Source organism: Cervus elaphus, chromosome 9, assembly GCF_910594005.1.
Source record: "Cervus elaphus chromosome 9, mCerEla1.1, whole genome shotgun sequence".
Lineage (NCBI taxonomy): Eukaryota > Metazoa > Chordata > Mammalia > Artiodactyla > Cervidae > Cervus > Cervus elaphus.
This window is the reverse complement of record NC_057823.1, coordinates 15,053,903-15,071,903: the sequence shown is the minus strand read 5'-3', so window position 1 is coordinate 15,071,903 and position 18,001 is coordinate 15,053,903. Positions and strand designations below refer to the sequence as shown.

At 60.9% G+C, this 18,001-nt stretch overlaps 1 protein-coding gene across 10 annotated transcripts in view; it reads left to right on the top strand.

Moving 5' to 3' along the window:
- NFIX (nuclear factor I X) overlaps positions 1-18,001 on the top strand; it is a 97,232-nt gene that overhangs the window by 57,095 nt on the left and 22,136 nt on the right. For all 10 annotated transcript variants that reach the window (XM_043911298.1, XM_043911297.1, XM_043911294.1 and 7 more), the window contains 3 exons: positions 16,685-16,747; positions 17,099-17,173; positions 17,555-17,675. In XM_043911298.1, the coding sequence (XP_043767233.1) occupies positions 16,685-16,747; positions 17,099-17,173; positions 17,555-17,675 (259 nt within the window). The remainder of the gene's footprint in view (positions 1-16,684; positions 16,748-17,098; positions 17,174-17,554; positions 17,676-18,001) is intronic.

Sequence of the window (18,001 nt, the reverse complement as noted above, 5' to 3'; positions counted from 1 at the left end):
CCCCCCTCCTCCCTGGCCTGAGACCACCCTTTACTCTGAGCAGCCTTGGGGCTGGGGGAGGGGGTCTGCTTCCCCAGAGCCCATCTGCTCGCCCCCAACCCAGCTGAGCAAGAAGGGGATGGGCTGGGAGTGTGGTGTGAAGCCAGCCTTCAGGCTCTCGGTCCTGGGGGCTGGGATCCTTACTCTCTGAGGCAAGCGAGGAGGGGCTGGCGGCTGTCTGTGCCTCTGTGCTGGGGAGCCCTAAACAGGCGGCAGCGGGTGGCCAGCTGCTGGGTGAGGAGCCCTGATCTCTCCACTGGCCACCCCTGCAGGGGCTTTGGGCCAGTACCTCTCTCCTGCGCCCCGCCCCCACCCCCGCACTGACCCCACTGTCGTCCCCCTGACTCGTTCACATGGGTTCCCTGTGCGTGTGAGTGGTCTGTGGGGAGGCCTGTGGGGTGTGGTTTCGCAGGAGGGGAGTGAGGGCTGAGAACCAACGTGCAGGCAGCCCGGGGTCCTAATGAGAAAATTGCTTCCAGCCAGGGAGCCCTGCTCTGTGGCTGAAATTGCATCCAGCCCCAGCCAACTCCACCGCCGTAGTCCCGCCCTTCCCTTTGGAAGGAGGTGGGGGAGCGGTGAGGGGGGCAGGGGGAGGAGCGGGCTTGCACATGACTCCGTCCCCCAACCCCCAACACCTTGGAGGAGTCTTCTGCCTCTCAGGGAGGAGGGGACAGGAATGAGCTCCAGGCCGGGCTGGGCTCAGGACCTGCAGGCCTGATCCTGAGAGGCAGGGGGGGGGGTGAGGCGCTTCCCATCCCTGCCTCCGCTGTGCCCTGGAGAGGTGGGCCCGTTTACAGTCTTCCTGAGAAAGGATGTGCGAAGCATTTTGTTTCCACATAAGTGCCCTGTGCCCGTCTGCCTGCCCACGTGGAGTCACTGGAGATTCAGCCTCTCATAGAGACTCAGGGTTCGGCCCCTTTGGCTTGCCTCTTCACTGAGGGGAGCCCAGCGCCTGCCCCCAACCCGCCCCACCCCAGGCTAGGGGACTCAGTAGGGGAAAGACCAAGACTGGCTTCTTGGCTTTCTTCTTCCCTTTCCTCACTCATTTGGGCCTCTGAGCAGAACCACCTATAGAATCTGTAAGGCCCAGAGCAGAATGAAAACACACAGCCCCTTGTTCAAAAGTTAAGGATTTCACCATAAGGAAGAGCAGAAACCCAGGCCGTGGAGCCAGCCCTGCTTCAAGGAAAAGCTGGTACCCACTGCCCGGCATCCAGTCGGCTCAGTGAGCTCTGGCCCCCGAGGCTGAGCAGCCTCAGGCCTGACCCCGTTCTGCCTGAGCAGACCAGAAGGTCCTGCCTGGTGGCTGCTTGTGAGGGAGACCCATCCGACTTTGGGGATGTCTCCTGCTCACATCGTTTTGGCCTCTGCTGCTGCTTCCACCAGAGACTCTGGATCACCCGTTCTGTGGATTTGAGAGATGGTGGTCAGGGAGGAGGCCTGTGGGGGGAGGGAGCAGAAAGAAAATGGGCTACAGCTTACAGGCTCAGAGATTCCCAGGGCAAGGCTCCCCTTGCCGCCCTCCAGAGAACCTGCCAGTGGAACCGTGCCCCCTAGTACCTGCCACCTCAGGACCCCACAGGCAGTGGGTCAGCCTGGACCTTCTTCCCCCTCCCCACCGCGTGGAGCCTCGGCTCTAGCGCGTCTCAGTGGCTGCTGCCGGGGGAGAGCAGGAGTGCTCGGAGGGAGGGAAGAAGGCAGGAGGAAGGAAACAGCCCCATTGTCATCCCCCAAATTACTGGCTGGGATGGCAGGGGAGGAGGCGGAAAGCCGACATTGTTTACTTAATTAAAAGTAAACAACAATTTGCCACTGCCAGCCTCCCATTAGCTGTGTGCCGAGCCCTGTGAGCCCTGTGAGCTGGGGACTCAGCTTTCGCTCCCACCAAGCTGGGCTCCTGTCACCACACCCCAGCCCCCCATCTGCAGGGCCCTGACCCTTCCCTGGTTCTGCCCTTCCTAGGCTGAGCAGTGTGTGCTGGGGCCGGGGTCGGGGCGGGGCGGGGTGGCGCATAAGCTAGAACCAGTAGTGTCTTAGAGTCCTGTGGGTCGGGGTAAGAGTGTCAAGAAGCCGTCATTTGGCAGCCCACTGTGGGGTATTTCCAGGTGGTGCCAGTGGTAAAGAACCTGCCTGCCAATGCAGGAGACCCAGGTTCGATCCCTGGGTCAGGAAGATCCCCTAGAAGAGGGCAGAGCAACCCCCTCCAGTATTCTTGCCTGGAGAATCCCACAGACAGAGGAACCTGGCAGGCCTCAGTTCATAGGGTCGCGCAGAGTTGGACTGAAACAACTTAGCACGCACGCCCTCTGGGGTGAGAGACTGCCGCGTGTGCACACTGTTAGGCCTGCCTGGCTGTGGCCCAGCTAGGTGGGGCAGGGGGCGCCATCTCACCAGTTAGAAGGTCAGCTGGACGGCAGGGTCCCTGAGGAAGGTGGCCTCGCTCCTTCCCCACGGAGGCCCCATCCACACTACCTGGAAGCCTGGGCCTCTCTGCCCCACCTCCCACTTTTTTCCTTTTTCCCTTTTAGCAGCTTATAAACATCCTTCTTCCATCTTTTTGGCTCTGCTCCCAGAAGGGGGCTGTTCAGGGTTCCTGGAGGGCCAGGGAGAGAGGCAGGCTTCCTGGGCCAGAGGGAAGAAGGGCTGCTGGATCTGGGTCCCTCCACCCCCCACCAGGAAAGCTACAGGTGACCCCAGGAACAGGGGAGGGGGGTTGACCTGGGCTGGGGTTTAGCTGGGGACACCTAAACGCCTGCTTCTCTGGCGCCTCCAAACGGGAGGGTGGTCTGATGGCTGGAGCTGTGCAGGACTTCTGCTGGCCTCTGGGGGCCGAGCAGGGCATCTTCCCAGGGGTCTGCACTCAGGCACGTCCACATCTCTCCTGTGGGCTTCACCTCCAGCGATGGAGAACTCAGGCTTCTTTCTGGACCTGGGCATGACCTCTGGCTCCTGACTTTTAAGGAGTGAAAGCTCTGAGCTTTCACTTTACCTGTCCGCGGGCTCCCCCCACTGCTATACTTCCTAAGACACCAACGCTTTATTAAACCATTGCTGAGCCCGAGTAGCTCTAGACCTCCTCTGGCCAGATGGGTAAGGTAGGGAGACTATCTCAGGAGAAAGAACCAGACCCGAGACACTTGGGAAGCCAAGCACTCTGGGGCTTAAGCCCAAAGGGAGAGCTGCTGCTGCTGCTGCTAAGTCGCTTCAGTCGTGTCCACCTCTGTGTGACCCCATAGACGGCAGCCCACCAGGCTCCCCCGTCCCTGGGATTCTCCAGGCAAGAATTCTGGAGTGGGTTGCCATTTCCTTCTCCACAAAGGGAGAGAGATGAGGCGAAGTCCTGGTAGTAAACACACAGACTGTGGTTGTCAACAGATGCCCCAGAGCAGTGGGTTCCACCACTGCCCTCAGGGGCGCTTGGCCGTGGGCAGGCATTTGGGGCTGTCCCGGCTGAGGGGGCATGATGCTACTGGCACCCAGGGGGCAGAGGCCAGCAACACCCCCTGCTGTTGCACAGGACGGCTCCACCTGAGAAGGGTCCATGGGTGGGGTTGAGAACCCTGGTCTGGAGTTTGGCTCTCTAAAAAGATGTAGGTGCTCACTCTTCCTGAGCCGCTCTGCCCCACCCCTGTCCGGCCCCTCACCATTCGCATCCGCTCATCTCCCTCCTCCACCGTCAGGCTTCACACATCCACATGTGTGCACACAGTCACACAAGATCTCAGCTCCCGGGATTCAACACATTCGGCTTTTCACATGCTCTTGAACACACACACAAATCTGGGAAGTCTGTCCCGCACTTAATTGAATTAAAGGACTGGGGTTTGGCAGGACACCGTGTATCTGAGCTGCAGCTTCTCCTCGCCGATTCGATGCCATAGAGGACAGTCCAGGCTCCTGCGATTCTAGCTGCAGCTGCTCCCCCACCCCCACCCCCCCACTTCCTCGCCTGGGGAGGGCGAGGTCAGCCACACCTTACTCTTCTTCCCCTCTGTCACTGCCTTGCCTTCCACTACTGCTGGTGGGGGGCTGGGGCCTCCAGTGGAACAGGTACCCCCTCAGCATGAAGCCAGGGGACTGTCTGGAGCACAAGGATCTAACCAGTCCCTCCTTCCAGGATTTCTGCTGCCGGGGGCCTGGGGTGGGAGCTGGAGAGGGCTGCTGGGTGGAAACTTCTTGGCCAAGTGTAAAGCCGCCAAGCTGTGCCTGAAAAGTCTGAGGCCTGCATCCCTGCTGAGTGGCTGGGAGCCTGAGTGGACAGGGTCAGGGTGCCCATGGTGGGCACACAGTGAGTGACACACAGGACAGCCATCCCTCAGGTCCCCTGTCCAACGTGAGCTGTTAGAGGGGCTGGGGCGGGGCTGGGGGGGCGGGGGCAGGTGTGCTGCTAGACAAAGGGATGCTTTTTACTTTCTCTCCCTTCCCACCCCTCTGCTGTCTCTCCACTGGCTGCCCCCCTTTATGACCCCACTTTGGCCCCTCCTTGGGGATCAGATGGAGTGACTTCAGGCGCTGCCTCTCCTCTGAGGGCAACCCCAGCACCAGAGCCCAGCCTTTGCTTTGAGGAAGACCTGCAGGAGCCACCCCTTCCCAGAGCCCAAGGGCACTGGAAAGAGCCCATATCTGTAATGGGTACACAAGACACCCTGGGGCCTCGCTGTGGGCAAGAGGCACCTGGTCAGTCAGCCTGCGCCTCCTGGGGCACCATCTTCTAGCACGAATCACCTCTTTTGCCCATCCCTTGGTGGGGGTCTGGCTGTGTGCAGAATCTGTCCCCCGGACCCCACAGTTAAAGAGCAGCCTGGACAAGCTGCTGATGTCTGGCATCAGGGGCATCCAGGGGCCCATCGGAGGAGCCCAGCCCTGCCCCACATGTGTGACCCTTGGTGCTTGGGCAAGGCAGAGGCTAGGGAGCAGCCCTTCCCCGTCTGCTGGGCTGTTGCACTGGCTGGGAGGAGGACTGGCGGGAGAACTGGGGGGACAGAGAAGCAGCTGAGCCCAGTCCAGGGGCCCCGAGAAGCGATCTGCGCTGCCCAGGGTCAGGGGGGAGGGGGCGGGCGGGCCTCACCTCGGCTAACCTCGCTGCGGAACAAAGGGGCCTTTCTCCACGCCAGCCTCGGGAGGGTGTGCCTGCCCGACTGCTGCCACCGCCGCGAGAGTGCTGGCCTGTGTTGAGGTTTTTTTTTTTTTTTTTCTTCCTGACTTTTCTCCATTTCTATCCCTCTTTTTGGTTTCTGATCTCTGACTTTTACTCTCCATTTTTAACTTTTTGAGAGAGATGGAAAGAAAAAAAAAGGAAGAAACCTTCCTCTCCAAACGTTTATCAGGCGCAGAGGCGTGTTGCCAGAAGGTGGGGGCGTCATGGGCGTGTTGGGAACACGCCAGGGGTCACGCAGCCGCAGACTAGCCCACATCCAGGGCAGCCCCACGCTGGGGGAGGCAGGCCGGGGCTCAGAGCGGCGGCGGCGGCGGCTCAGAGGGAGCCTGAGCTCACTGGATTACCCCTCCCAGCCGTGCACCTGGCAGCCCCTCTCTTACCTCCTGCTTCTCCTCACTAGCCCATTCCCCGGCCCCCTTGCATCCGGCCCCCGCACCGCAAGCTGTTCCTAATCAATGAGCACGGGAAGTTCGGCCCTCCTATCTCATCACGGGATGTGCTCGGCAGCGGCCGCAACCAGAGCTGCAGCCTCGGGCCGCACAACACGGGGTCCGAGGGGCCCGAGCGCGGCCGCGTCCTCCTGGGGCCAGCTCGGACCTTGCCGTTGAGCAAGGGGTTCCCTGGCCCCTGCAGCCCAGGGCAGACTGAGCGCAAGTTCGCCGCCGCCTCCGCGCCGGCCGCAGCCTGCGGAGGGCAGCTAGTGTTAACTCGCTGTGCCACCTAGCTGCCGAGTCGGGGAGTGCAGCACACCGCTCTCGGGGGTGCGGAACCCGAGCCCCCGAAAGGGAAGTCCCTTTCGGTACTTCAGAGCCTTGTGAGTGGGAAATTTGGCACCTGCCAGGCTTGTAGGATCAGTATCATTTTGTCCCCTTAGCGGCTTGAACTGTCGCAGCCCTAAGTCTGGGGAGCTGCCTCCTACACCGGCCTCTGTACTCCGTGGGGAAAATGCCCCTCCGCTGTTCCTTAGTATCCCCGCCGTCCCTGAAACATAGTCCCAGAAGCTGGCCCCTTTTCCCCGTCGGCAGCTCCCTATGTGTGCGTGGCGCTTTATAGTGCATAAAACCTTCCCGCTTCATTCACTGTAAAAACTCCTGCTCACGTCTCCCCGTGCCCTCTGAGGCAAGCCTGGGGTTGTGTTGCACAAAGAGGAGGCCCGGGAGACACGCTGGGGGCCTAATAACAGTAGGTCTAGAATTTGGACCCCAGGCTCCTGATTCCAAGCCCAGACTCCTTCAGCGGCCAGAGAGGTCTCAGCCTCCAGGGAGGTCACCCACCTGCCCAATCATTCAGCCCTGCCTGGGACCTCAGGGCTCCAAGTTGGAGGTTGGCAAATTCCCAAATTCCTCATGCTTTGCCGGGGCCGCTCTGGACGGTGGCTGCCTTAAGGCCTCCAGGGTGGGGAGGCCTGTGAGAGTGCACCTCTGCCCTTCCCTTCTCAGGGAGCCTCTTGTTCCTTCCTGTGGTCAGTCCAGAACTCGGGCCTGGAGGCCAGTGTGTCCAGTCCTGCATCCAGACCCAGCTGGGCTTTACAGGAGTATGAGCTGTTCTAGGTGTTCCAGATCAGTTCCTTGGGTATGTGTGCTGAGGTTTGGGTCTTTAGGAAAGATGTGCTCTCAGTAGAGGGAAGGTGCCTGGATGGTCTGTGTGCTCCTCTGTTCATGGGATTCTCCAGGCAAGAATACTGGAGTGACTGGCCATGCCCTCCTCCAAGGGATCTTCCCAACCCAGGGACTGAACCCACGTATCCTGCACTGGCAGGCGGGTTCCTTACGCTGAGCCACCTGGAAAACCCGGGTGGTCTATGTAGTTGGAAAGATTAGAGGGTTTCTTTGAGTCTTCCACTCAAATTACACTTTCAGGTGTGGGGGAGTGTAATGAACAAAACCCTGACAGGCCTTGGATCGAGGGCCTGACGGGCTGGTGGGGCGCTCCTGGTCAGAAACCCGCAGCCTGAAGGCCTGGTGCTCAGGGTCTTAGGTCTCTCATGCTGTCCAAAGTCAGAGTCCAAGTCTGACTCTGCCACACAAGGCCAGCCCCTGCAAGAGGAGCCTCCTCCAGGGTTACCAGCCTGGGAACTGGGTGCTCTCAGGAGGCTAAGGAAGTCAGAGTACCTGAGGATGGGAAACAGGTAGCCTCTGTCTGCTTCCCAGAGGAGAACAGAGGTGGGTGGCTTCTTCTTCTCCAGGCCCCCAGGGTCCCTGGATGGATTCTCCCAATGAAGGGGCAGTGGGAGGCAGGGCCGGCAGGATTCTGCGCACAGTTAGAGAGGGGGAACACGGAGTGCAGTGTGGCCAGGGGTACTGATGCTCTCCTATTTCCACCATCCTCGGGCCTACCCAGCTGCCTTTCCAACAGGTGAAGAGGCTCCAAGTGTGGAGGCCTGCCCCTGTCCAGGACTGAAAGTGGATTTCCTAATCCTGGGGATTTGATCTTCCCATTTTCTTTTCCTGGTCAGGTATTCCTTCTGTTCATCTCCTCCACTACCCAGAACATTGTGAGAGTGGGTGGGTAGGGCTCCTTGGCCTGGAGTCTCCCCAGCCCCTCACCTTGTCCAGCGCCCTACAGACAGATGCTGTTAGCTAGGTGCTGACCAGGCAGTTGTGTTTGTGAAGCCACTCCTAAATCATTCTAGGAAAATGTTCTCCCCGTCTGTTTTTGTTTTTTAATGTATCATTTCCTCCTTTGCTTCCTCTTTCTCTCTCTGCTTTTCCCCCTTTTCCCTGCCTCTCCTCTAACCTATTTCTCTGATTTTTTTTGGGGGGGGGGCACATTTCATGCCGAATCTTAGTTTCCCTACCAGGAACTGAACCCGTGCCCCCTGAAGTGGAAGCGCGGAGTCGTAACCACTGGATTGCCAGAGAATCCCCTCTGATTCTTTCTATAGCAGACTTCTTTCTTTGAACTACTTTGCTTTGACTGATTTTCTGTCTTGGTCCCTCCCTCTCTGTTAGTTTTAATTTTGTCTTTTTGTCTGTTTCTTGCTCTTGGTTCCACTGCCTCCTTCCCTTAAATTCCTGCTTGTCTCAGAAATGTCCCTCAGGTGACCTCCAGAGCCTTTGCCTCCCCTTTCTCTTCCCTAGTTGGCATGAGCACCCAGAGGACTCTGTCCCTTTACAGATCATTAGACCAAGGGCAAGTGTATTTGGGGGTTGGGGGAGAAGGTGACGCCTGGCCCTGGGAGGTAGGGACGCTATTAATAGTCCTAAGAGCAGCTGGGGGTGGGGGTGGTTGTCTGGCCAGGCCGGGCTGGGGCAGCTCGAAGGGCCAGAAAGGGCAGCACTGGAAATAGCGTGGCCGGGGTGGGGGAGCGGCTCTGCAGGCCCCTGACCTGGACACGGCCCCTCTGCTGCGGCCCTGCCTTCTCTTGGTGTGAAGGGCATCCTCCACTATCAGTTTCTGTCCATCAGGTTGGAGAGGAAGGAGAAGCTTCAGGGCCAGGGGGCCACTTTTCTGGGCCCCCAGCACCACATGACGCCTGGCCCCCGGCCCTCTCAGAAATGTTGGCTCCTGCTGCCGCCTGAGTCGTGGCACCAGCCTGTGCTGCCAGCAGAGGCACCCGGCCGCTTGTGTGGCCACGCCTGTGCCCCGGTGTCCTCAGCTCCCCGTACGCCCAGCGCCGAGCTCATGTGTGCAGGGCTTTGCGCTCAGCAGCCTCAGCATCCAGGGACACAAGTCTCTCTCTGCTTCCATGTTAGCCTTGCCGTCTCCTGGCAATCCCTGTCCCTGCCTCTCCCTGACTGTTTCCAGTGTGGTGACTGTCCTGGGACTGTGGCCGTTGCATTTGTGGAGGGATGTATGTGTAGAAGGCATTCTGCTCTGCCCTTTATTTCCCGAGAAAGCTCCCTGCCCCTCTCTGCAGAGGGTAATGGGCCGAGTCTTGAGGGAGCCCCTCTGCTCACTGGCAGTGGTCTCTGGGGTGAGATACCAAGAACCATCATCTCAAGTGCACGTGATATATCATAAACAGTATGAACTCCAGTGGGAGGGGAGCTGTGGGTTAGCCACAGCGGCCCCACCGAGTTGACATTTGCGCTGAGCCCAGACAGAGTGGGGTTTTAGCTGAGGGAGGTGAAGGGAATCGGTGATTCCACTGAAAGGAGCCCCTACTCTGAACTGGGCCCTGGGCTGAGCACCTGGTACCCATTTTCTCATTTATTCCTCAGGCAGGAACCCCAGGGGGCGGGTGCAATCTCCATCTTACAGATGAGGAAACAGTTCAGATCTTGGCCAGGCTCACTGGGCCCGTAGGTCCCAGCGCATGGCAGTGAACTCAGAGCAGCCCTGTTCCACTTGGTGGGCTGCCCACCTCCTCCCTCCATTTCCCCTCGTCCTTGGGGTGCCCCCCACTCCCCCTGTTCTGCAGAAGGATACCTCCCTGGATGGGAGGGGGGTGCCAAGGGCGGGCTCAGGGTGGAGGCAGAGGCAGCCCTGGGACCAGGGCTCCTGCCTTTGTCTCACCACAGGCCCCACCCTGTGCAGTAGGGGATGTCTCACTCTCGTTCCCTCTCTGTGTGAATTCTGCTCGGATGGGACTTCCAGCCCCTGGACATCTCTGACACCCGGGGTGGTGCTCTTGCTCAGCCCTGGGCCTGCACGGTCACCCTGCAGCCATGGAGCCCTGATACCTGGGTTGCTGGGACCTGTGTTGGGTCTCCTGCAAAGGGCAGACCCAGGAGGAGGCTGCAGGCCCACCTGCCACCCCCAGTGCTGCTGAGTGGGGGGTCTCATTTGTTAGCTACTGGGCCAGACTTGGAGAGGCGGCTGGCAGGCTGATGGTCCTGGGCTCTTCCATCCGTCAGCCTGCTGGGCGCCTCGCTCTGCACCGGGGTGTCCTCCTCTCCCCCTTGCTGCACATTATCTGTCAGGCCTGGGGGAGAAGCGGCTGGGCGCCCAGGCCCCATCTCTAGTCCTCCCTCGGCTGGGCGCAGTGCTGACAAAGTTTCCCCTGGCAGGAGCAGGGCAGAGAACACGGCGCAGCTCACACCAGGGAGCAGCCTAGGGGGCTTGGAGCTGCTTGCTTGAGCCCAGCCTTCAGATCCCCTCTGCTGCTCCTCTGGGCACCAGATACGCCCCTGGACTTGCTTTCTCCTCCCTTCCCTCAGCTCCCCTGCCAGGCCATGAGGCCTGCTGTAGCCAGACTCTGCCCTTGCTCCCCAGGGGACCCCCGAGAGCAGCTGTGGAGGCAGGGTGGGCTGGGCGGAAAGCAGTGCCATCGGGATCAGAGATGAGAGAGGAGTGTCCCATCTCGAGTCACTGGTCCCTGCCTGACAGATCCCCGGGGCCGGGCCTGCTGCCCCCACCCCCTCGGCCTTCCTTGAACCTAGGCCCCAGGGGCAGCTAGGGCGGATCTAGACCACGTGTGTCGAGGCTGTAACTTGGTCGCTTTCTCTTTCCTGTCACTTGTCTCTTCCTCCCCGCAACAGGTGACCCGAGTCAAAAGCTTGAGCCCCTTTGGCTCCATGAGGGGAGGGGAAATGAGAGAAGCGAGGAGGGTGATGGGGGGGTAGTGACATGTCTCCCTGCCTTGCCCCTGCCCACACTCCCACCCACAGCTTCAGAGCTATGCTTCCTGGTCAGGCTTCTGTCTCCAACCACATGGGGTCTAGGATGACAGAGGAGAGAAAAACCCCAGGATGGCCCCAGCTCCTGCGAGCATACATGCTGGCTCATGGAGGTGGTGGAGGGAAAGGGGGAAGATCGAAAAGCCCCCTGGGCCCGGCCTGGTCGAGCGCAGCCTCCTCTGGCTGCCCTGCATTTCCAAGGACTTCCTCGGTCTCAAGTCTTCTGTTTGCAGAGACAGGGAGAACCCCTCCGTGACCCGTTCCCCTAGCCCCCCACCCATCTGCTGCTCCCCTCCTCAGGGTGTCTCAGATTCTCAGACTTGGGTTTCAGGAGACACAATAGTTACATTCTCCAGCTCTGATTGCTGCAGGCCAGGCCTCGGCTCCCCTTGAGATTGAGTTTCTCTTGCCCTGGATGCTCCTCAGTTGCAGAGAGAGAGAAAGGGGTGTGTGTGCGCGTGTGCAGGTGGCGGGGGAGGAGGTGTGTGCCACTGGACAGGGCCAGGGATCAGCTCCAGAATTGGTCCTTCAGGGTATGGCACCCCCAGAACAGAGCACACCCTTGCCTGCTTCTCCAACCTCAGGCCTGGGGAGAGCTGGGGGAGGGGAAGGGCAGGCATGCCCAGAGGCCTGGCCTCCCACCCCACCCTCAAAGGCCAGTGGTCCGGAGAGAGCCAACGGAGGTTCCTCTGAGCAGTGAGCGTGCTGACCGCCGCTCTCGACACACCAACTCAGCCCACCCCTGTTGGACAGCCTCAGGTGGTTGGTGGCATCTCTGGGGGGGTGTGTGTGTGTGTCTGGATGTAGAGCAAATGTGCGCCCTAGGACATACACGTGCCTGGGTACGCGTGTGTCGGTGCGGTTGTGCCTACGTGCCCCTCTCAGCCCCCCAACAAATGCTCTCAGTCTCTGATGTGCGTGGGGGCAGCCAACCGGTGAATTACATGTGGCCTGCTTCTCAGAGAGAAGTTGTTTGGGGCGGGAGCCGAGGCGGAGCATGTGCTGCAGTGAGCAGGAATCCCTCCCTCACCTAGTAGGAGCCATAAATATCTCCCTGTCTATGGCTGGGAATATATATATTAAAAACATGCTGTCAGTTGGAGTTTATGTGTGATTCTGGGCTCCTTCTGGCTGCTGGAGCTTCCCCTCTTAGAGCTCTGATGAAGAGGCAGAGGCCTCTTCGAAGCACACACGTGTGCACACGCACACACTTGTGCAAACAGGCAGGACTGGGAGAGGAAAGGGGGCCAAAGAGAGGGAAAGCGAAGGAGAAGGAAGGACAGAGAGAGGGGCACGGAGCCAAGACAGAGCAAAATGAGACCAGAAATAGGATTCCAGAGGGAAAGGCGAGGAGCTGAAGAAAGGAAGTCGGGGGCTTTAATAAGAACTGAGCAGAGGTAGAGAATGCGCAGAGCTGGGGGCGAGGAGAACGGCATTTCAGGGCCTTCAGGGCTGTCCCAGGAGACACAGAAGAACCCTGAGGAAGAGAGGGTCCCATGCTGCCAACCTCTGGCTGAGCCTGGCCTAGGTCTGGGTGCTGCACGAGGCCTCGTCTACAAGCGCTGACCGGGGGGTGGGGATGACTGAAGCCGTGAGGGGATGGAGGGCGAGCAGCCTGGGACCTGAGAGCCAATCCCATCTCAGAGCCTTGCTCTGCGGAGCCCACTTGGTCCCACACCTAGGAAGAGTCCAGATTCGTCACCCGCCCCCACGCAGTCCTGCCTTCTGCCCTGAGGTGTGGACCGCACGAGCACCCCAGTCCCAAGAGGAAGACGGGCAGCAGAACACGAGCTCACACACGTGTGACATGAGCCAGCCTGAACACACCCCTCGCCACCCTGGTAGCATCAAGGACAAGTGGCAGCCTCCAAAATTCTCTCCATCCCCTAAATCTGGACCAGGCAGAGGCCTGAGGCCTGCACGCCCAGGCAGCCGTCCTCAGACGGTGGCTGGACTTGGCTTTGAGGAAGCTGCACTTGACGGGCTGAGTGGAAAGCAGCTTAGCGCACAGGAGGCGCTGTCCGGCCCTGGGCACCCGGGGGCAGGAACGTGTCACCTCAGGACTGAACGGAGGCAGCAGTGCCTCTGGCCGCTCCGGCCCCTCTCCAGTCTCTCCAGAAAGTCAAGGCAGCCTTTGTCCCTGAAGAGAGTGGTAGGCCTGGGGGCTGGGGTTCAGTCAGGGTGGCCCCGAGCTGGGAGTGGGTGGTTAGGGTCCCTACGGCTCCGTCTACCAGGCTGGAGAGAAAGCCGAGGCCGGAAATGTTGCCAGGGGACATGGCCCTGGAAGGCTGGGGAAGCCGAGCGACAGCCTCGGGGGCGTGGGCCGGGTGGGAGAGGATAAAGGATGGAGCCGGGCACCTGCCCGCCTGGTGCCAGCCAACATTTTCTCTGCCCGTCCACCGGCCCACAGGCCACCAGCTGGCCCATTGTCCCCAGTGAGAAAGCAGACACTGGAGGGGGGCTCCCGTGTGGCAGGAGCTCACTCATGCACGCCCGCCTGGTAGGGACTGCCAGGGGAGAGCCCCCACGTGCTGGGCTGGGGCGTGGGGAGAAGGGGGTGGCCAGGGGAGGCGCCCTCATGGCACAGCAGTCAGGGCGCCTCCTGTGCTGTTGGCAGGGGGCAGTGCTCAGGGCCTGCGAACAGGAGATAAAGAGTTCAGGCGGAGGGTTTTCTCTCACTAACCGTGGATTTGTGTGTTTGTTCAGCTGGTGGCTCTGATAAGCCCCATTCTGTGAGATAAAAGCCAAGCAACCATGAGGCGGGGCCTGGGAAGGGGTGTCATAAAGGGGCCTGCCTTTCTGTGTCCCAAGGCCTGGGGTTACTCCCTCCCTTCCCCAGGGAGCCTGGACAGGGAAGGGGGTCAGGCGCTGGGGTGTGAGGCTCCCCAGGGTGCCAGCCTGGGGCCGAGCTCCTGGTCCCTAGGGGCTGTCCAGAGCAGGCCCCAGCCAGGGAGGGCACAGCTCCCAGGGTGCCCATGGCTTCAGGAAGCTGGCCTGGCGGGCTCTTGCCTCTGGTCTGGGGGGCATCTCCTGGCCCTCCCCAGGAGCCTGTCCAGCACAGGCCCAGCGGCCTGTCTGCCCCCTCCCGGGTCTGCCCAAGGTGTCCCTCCAAGCTGACCGGCGGGCAAGGGCCTGCCCCCAGCACACCCCTTGCTGTCCTCAGGCCCCGTCACCTCTCTGGGGCAGGGGTCTCCTGGGTAAACAGCCGAGGCTCTGGGTCTGGGGGCCGCCTGAGGACGCGTGGCTCACGGGCGAGCCCTCAGCCTCGTTCCTCTGACCTCCTCGCTCCGCGCTGGCCAGGAGGGGGAAGGGGCACCGCCTGAGCAGGACGGCGGAGCCCCGGCCCCAGCTGCCCCGCCGGCCAGGCCGGCGCTCCTGCCCGCCAGCCCGGGCGCAGATTTCCAGCGTCTCTGCCTTTTGTCCCGGAGCCGCGCCGAGCGCCCCGGGGCGGGCGGCGGTGGCCCGGCGGGGCCGCCAGCCGTAAGATGGCTGCCAAGGGCTAAGATGGCTGCCAGCAGCGCCCGGAGCAGCGCCTGCAGGCGCGTGGCAGCGGGCCTCGCCCGCCGGAGCCCGCTCCTGCCTCTCCCTTGCATGGGGCTAATAGTGATCACAGCAGTCACGTCTCAGGGCAGTGTCCTGCTTCAGAAGGATTTCCTGTCTGCCGCGCTCTCCTGCAGCCCCATTTGTCTCTGCCTCTCGCGCTGGCCCACCTCCATCTCTTTGTCGGGTTCTCCCGTCTTACTGTCCCTGGGCTGGGTGTGCGCGTGCGCGCGGCGTTCTGTCCCCACCTGGCCACGTCTGAAGGGCTGAGACCACTCTTAATAGGATGGCCTCCTACCATCCCCTCCTACACCACTGTCCCTGGCCTGGAGGGCTCTGTGGGGACTGAGCTGGTCCAGGGACAAGTGGGCCAAGCCTTTGCAGCAAAGCCTTGACTGGGTGCGGCTCGCTGGGCTCCACACGCGGGTCCTGCAGCTGCGCTCTTTCTGAGCTGTGAATCTGGGCAAGGACGGCCCTGAGAGACATTAGGCTCGGGGCACTGGTCCACAGAGGCGCTACGGTGGGCCGCCTACTGCCTCAACCCCTTGCCTGCTCCCTCCTGGACCAGCTGGGGCTTGAATCAGACCCAGAGAGTCAGGAATGGGCTGAGGAGAGAGCAACAAGAAAATTCACGTGCAGAGAGAGACTGCCCTCCCCCGGGGGCGTGGGAGGAAGTCTCTCCAGAGCAGAGTGCCATGGACAAAGAAGTGACCTGGGGTGGAATTTGCCATCCCTAAAACTGCTGCTCGGGTGGGTGCAAAGGGAGGTGTGGGAGGACACACCCCAAACGCAAGGGGGCGGGCCGGGGGGTCCTGTTAGCTTGATTTGTGACAGGATTCATTATTATTATCATTTGGAATTTTTAAAAAGTAGAGGCTGGCTAAAAAGGTACTTCCCTGATGGTCCAGTGGTTGAGTCCACCTTCCCAATGCAGGGGATGCGGGTTGGAACCCCGGCTGGGGGACTAAGATCCCACATGATGCCAGGAAACTAAGTCCATATGCTGCAACAAAGGTTCCGTGTGCTGCAACCAAGACCCAACACAGCCAAATAAATATGTTCAAAAAAAAAAAAATTTTTTTTTTAAGTGAAACAAGATAAAGGATGGGGGAAGTGGGGCCTGAAACTGTCCTGGGGCAGCCTGTCTTTTTCCCACTGGCCACATGGATGCAAGGGGCCAGGAACTTGGCTGAGTCATCGTAGGGCCTTAGCTCTGAGAAGGCTACTGTTCTGCTCACCAGCCCCAACACCTGGAGCTCTTCCTTCTTTCCCAAGTGGCTGCAGGATCCCCCCACTTCTATCTCTTGGGCCCACGTCACTCTTCAGGAACCTCCTTGCTATTCACTCCCCAGTGTGAGCGGTTTGACCGCAAGGTTGGTAGAGGATGGCCTCCGTGGCGAGCAGGCCGGCTGTAGGGTGGCGGGTGAGACCCGGGAGGCAGGGTCACTCCAAAGAGCGGAGCGAAGCCCAGGCCAATGCCAGGGCCCAGTTTTCCGAGGCCACCCCATTGGTCCCCCCACAAGCAGCTGATTCTTTACTGAATGTCTGCCTTTCTCCTGCCCCACAAGCTGCCCTGGCCCCCTCCACCACCCTCTCGCCAGCTGTCGTGCCCGGGCAAGCGTTCTGGAGGTCCCCGTTGTGCCCCTGGCACACAAAGCTTTGAGGACCTGGGGGGCAGGGGCGGGGGGCTTTCCCAAGCTCAGCAAAATATTCACACACACACTCCACCCTGCCCCCCGTCCTCTGTGCGCTCCCACCGCACAATGGGCCCTTGTCTCAGGGCTCCCTCCGAGCAGCTGTGGCACTGGGGCATGAGACAGCCCAGACAGGCTGGCACAGAGCGGGCGACAGCATCAAGGCAAATCTCCCCCCTCCGTGTTGCCAGGCGCTGCCTGTATGCATAAAGGTGAGGTGGGGGTGGCGCAGGCAGGCAGGACTGGCTCTAATTAATGAAGGGAGGGAAAGGGCTGCTCCCTCTGGAGCTTGAGTGGGGTAGAGAACGGGGGACCCCTGGGTCCAACCCAGCTGTGCAAAGGGGCAGTCGGGGGCTTCCCTCCTGGGCGCCTCCTTGCCCTGAGTCTCGGCCAGGGCTCACTCATGGGCAGCTCGCCCCGGGCACTTCAGGCAGTGTTTGGAGACTGGGTTTTGGTTGTCACAACTGGGGTGCTCCTGGCATCTACTGGGAGGAGGCCAGAGACGCGGCCCAGCACCCTGCAGTCTGCAGGGCGGCCTCGCCACAGCAGCAGCCTTTCTTTCTCTCCTGGCTTCCCTGGGCTGCTCAGGAAGGGATGGGGAGAGGAGTCCATAGGGCTGGAGGGGCAGCTGCCTGCCTGCTGAGCCTGGGGCACTTGGTCTTGACCCATCCCACCCTTTGTGTCTCCTGCAGAATCCGGACAATCAGATAGTTCAAACCAGCAAGGAGATGCGGACATCAAACCACTGCCCAACGGTCAGTGCCCCCGGCCCTCCTGCCTGCACCCCGCCCCCCTGGCCCGCTGTGTCCACCACATCCCCCAGCCTGTACCCTTCTCTGCTCTCCGGGGCCGGGTGGGCCTGCGCCTGCCAGCCCCTTCACTCAGCTGTCCCTTGGCTGAACAGAGGCTGCTGTTCCATGGGGGAGGGCACGCATGGGAGCATACCCCGCATCCATGGAGATCTGAGGACCCCTGAGGGCCAGCCTGGGGCTGGGACACGGGCCATGGGATGGAACAAGTTGAGGGTGGGGCGAGATCGGGAGAGACAGGCAGACAGCCCCTCCTGGCCTTGCCTGACTCACTCACCTGCCCTTTTCCCTCCTCAGGGCACTTAAGTTTCCAGGACTGTTTTGTGACTTCCGGGGTCTGGAATGTGACGGAGCTGGTGAGAGTATCACAGAGTGAGTCCTTCCTCCTTCTGGGCCAGGGTTGAGTCCGCAGGGATGGGGGTGAGGAGGTGGGACTTGGACCCTATGTAGTCCCCCACTGATGGGGTCTCAGGTGGGGAGGGGGCAGACAGACTTCCTGGGACACTCTTGGCCTCACTGGCGCTGGGCTAGGTGGAATGGAGGCATTGGAGAGCCCCACCTCTAACCTCCACTGCTTTGGAGGGAAAAAAAAAAATCATAACCAAGGAATCTTTCCAACAAGCTTCAGCCAAGAGGAGGTTTCCTCAGCAGCCTCCACAGTGAACTCACTCCAGGGCTTCCGAGGGGCTGCTCCCAGCAAGGAAACAGGGGCCCATATTTTCCAGACCTCATCACACTCTCCCTTCTTCCCAGCTCCTGTTGCAACAGCATCAGGGCCCAACTTCTCGCTGGCAGACCTGGAGAGTCCCAGCTACTACAATATAAACCAGGTGACCCTGGGGCGGCGATCCATCACCTCCCCTCCTTCCACCAGGTGAGCCCCACGCCCCGGCCTTCCCCCAGCCCCGAGACATTGCAGGTGCTTCGGGCAGGGCGCTCCAGCTCGTTACCCTCCGTTGCGGGCGCTGGCTTCAGAGCCCGGGCCTGCTCTGTGGTGCACCCCTGAGCTTAGCGCTGGCACAGGTGCTCAGCCTCAGAGACACAAACTCAAGCGAGGCCAGGGCTCTGCCTGGAAGGGGCTCCCTGTGGGGACTGGAGAAGGCCTCTTTCCTGGGGGTGTGACCTTTGAACTCAGACAAAGAGGGGCTGGTACAGGCCTGGGGTGGACGCTCTAGGCAGAGAGAGCAGCCTCCATCCCAA